General features: G+C 34.4%; 1 protein-coding gene across 1 annotated transcript; it reads right to left on the reverse strand.

The window, feature by feature from the left end:
• Positions 1 to 823: 823 nt before the first annotated feature.
• Tsp_12976 (liver carboxylesterase 4 protein) lies at positions 824 to 1,569 on the reverse strand. Its single transcript, XM_003366504.1, has 2 exons — positions 1,336 to 1,569; positions 824 to 1,033 (listed from the first exon to the last, which is right to left on the reverse strand). Exons 1-2 carry the CDS (start codon positions 1,567 to 1,569, stop codon positions 824 to 826), a joined length of 444 nt encoding a protein of 147 aa, XP_003366552.1.

The raw sequence follows: 1,569 nt of genomic DNA on the forward strand, positions 1-1,569 counted from the left end.
TCATCATCGCCTGATTCGACGCAGCTAATTTGCATTGCTGTGAGTAGTGATGAGGAAGTTTCAGTTAAGAAAAATACTCTCAACAGTATTGTCTTTAGATACAATTTCTAGCACTGCGTGTTGGGACTCAGCAGTATTAAATAGAAAGCTACTATCTGATTATGGGGAGTAGTGTTTATTCGATACTGTGTGCTCATTGTATCATGGCACAAGATGTAGCATGAGATCGAAGTGGTAGTGTGCAAAAATACATCCCGATATCAATGAATAATAGTAAAAAGTTTAGTATTTCAAATAATATTTATATAATAAATGAAATTGTTCATCTAATCAAAAAGCGAACACATTTCATCGTATACCAATGGTCCCAGCCGGTAGAGTAATGAGACGATCTTTATTTGTTGACTGACAAAATTGGGCAAAATTGCATCCTGCAGTTCATCAGCGGGCGAACCAGTTTGAAAATCACCTCCAGGAATCCCAGAGATCACCGGCAATTTTTAATTATACATTTACGCAACAAAGAATTTGTTGAGAGCATTTTTATGCATATTTTTTAAATTGTATGAATTAATCAATAAAACAAAATCAATTGAACTAATGTGTACAGTAAACAAAAATAACACCCCAAAAAATGAAGGTTCAAATTTTGAGATTTTTGAATTTTTTTTTTTGAAAATGACATATTAATGATTGTTGCTGAATCAAAATATCAAAGAAGAAATATATTTCCTGAATTTGTGTGATCATCTAACTGAAAAATAAAGTATAAAAAAAGCCATACAGTTGTGTAATGTTATTTTGGTCAAATTTGAATATTTTTTCAGGTCAATAATTGGATGCTGTTGACTTGTGACGGAACACTCACTTGCGGTGGTGCAAATACATTCAAATACAGGCAGTCTTCGGATCGTCTAATTTGAGCTAATTCTACCAGTCGGCTTCCTTTGTATTGCTCGTAGTTTTGCAAACAGCATGGTCCATAATGAGTAGCGTTCATCACTCCACGCCAACTTGCCGGCTGAATTGGTGGCTTGAACAAACAAGTAAAATAATACATTATTATTTATTACTTTGTTTACAAATAATCTGTTGATTTTCATTATTATAACGTTTCATTCGAATTTAATATTCATTTCTTGTTTGGGAGGAAAAAGATGTCCAGAAGAATAGTTTTAATTTATGACCGTTTACATGCAGTGTGAAGTTGAGGAATTTATTGATTAACTTAAACCAGTTCAAGTTCAAATTTGGCAATGGAATCCTTTGAAACTTTGCAGAACAGCAGTTGCTTTGCATTACAAAGAAAAATTTAAATGACCGAAATCGACTTACTTGAAAACGCTGAGCACCGACAGGAGGTGCAGCATACGGTATACCTTTGAAAACGGTAAAATACTGAGCATCGAGAGTTATAAATTCACCTCGTATGCTTCCACTGCTGATTGTCAGTTCAATTGGATGGTTGTCCCTGGTGGTGGCTAAACTGAGACGGATGAGAAACAAGCACAACAATGAACATCTTTCTCTACTGGCAAAAAATGCACTGTTTTCAATTTTTGAACCCAT

The sequence above is a fragment of the Trichinella spiralis genome (genome assembly GCF_000181795.1).
Source record: "Trichinella spiralis strain ISS 195 chromosome Unknown Scfld5884, whole genome shotgun sequence".
Classification (NCBI taxonomy): Eukaryota; Metazoa; Nematoda; class Enoplea; order Trichinellida; family Trichinellidae; genus Trichinella; species Trichinella spiralis.

Coding starts and splice junctions, on each gene's coding strand:
- Tsp_12976 (XM_003366504.1), bottom strand. CDS start 1,569: ATGGGTTCAAAAATTGAAAACAGTGCATTTTTTGCCAGTAGAGAAAGA. Junction 1,034..1,335: donor TCGGTGCTCAGCGTTTTCAA/GTAAGTCGATTT, acceptor TGTTTGTTCAAG/CCACCAATTCAGCCGGCAAG.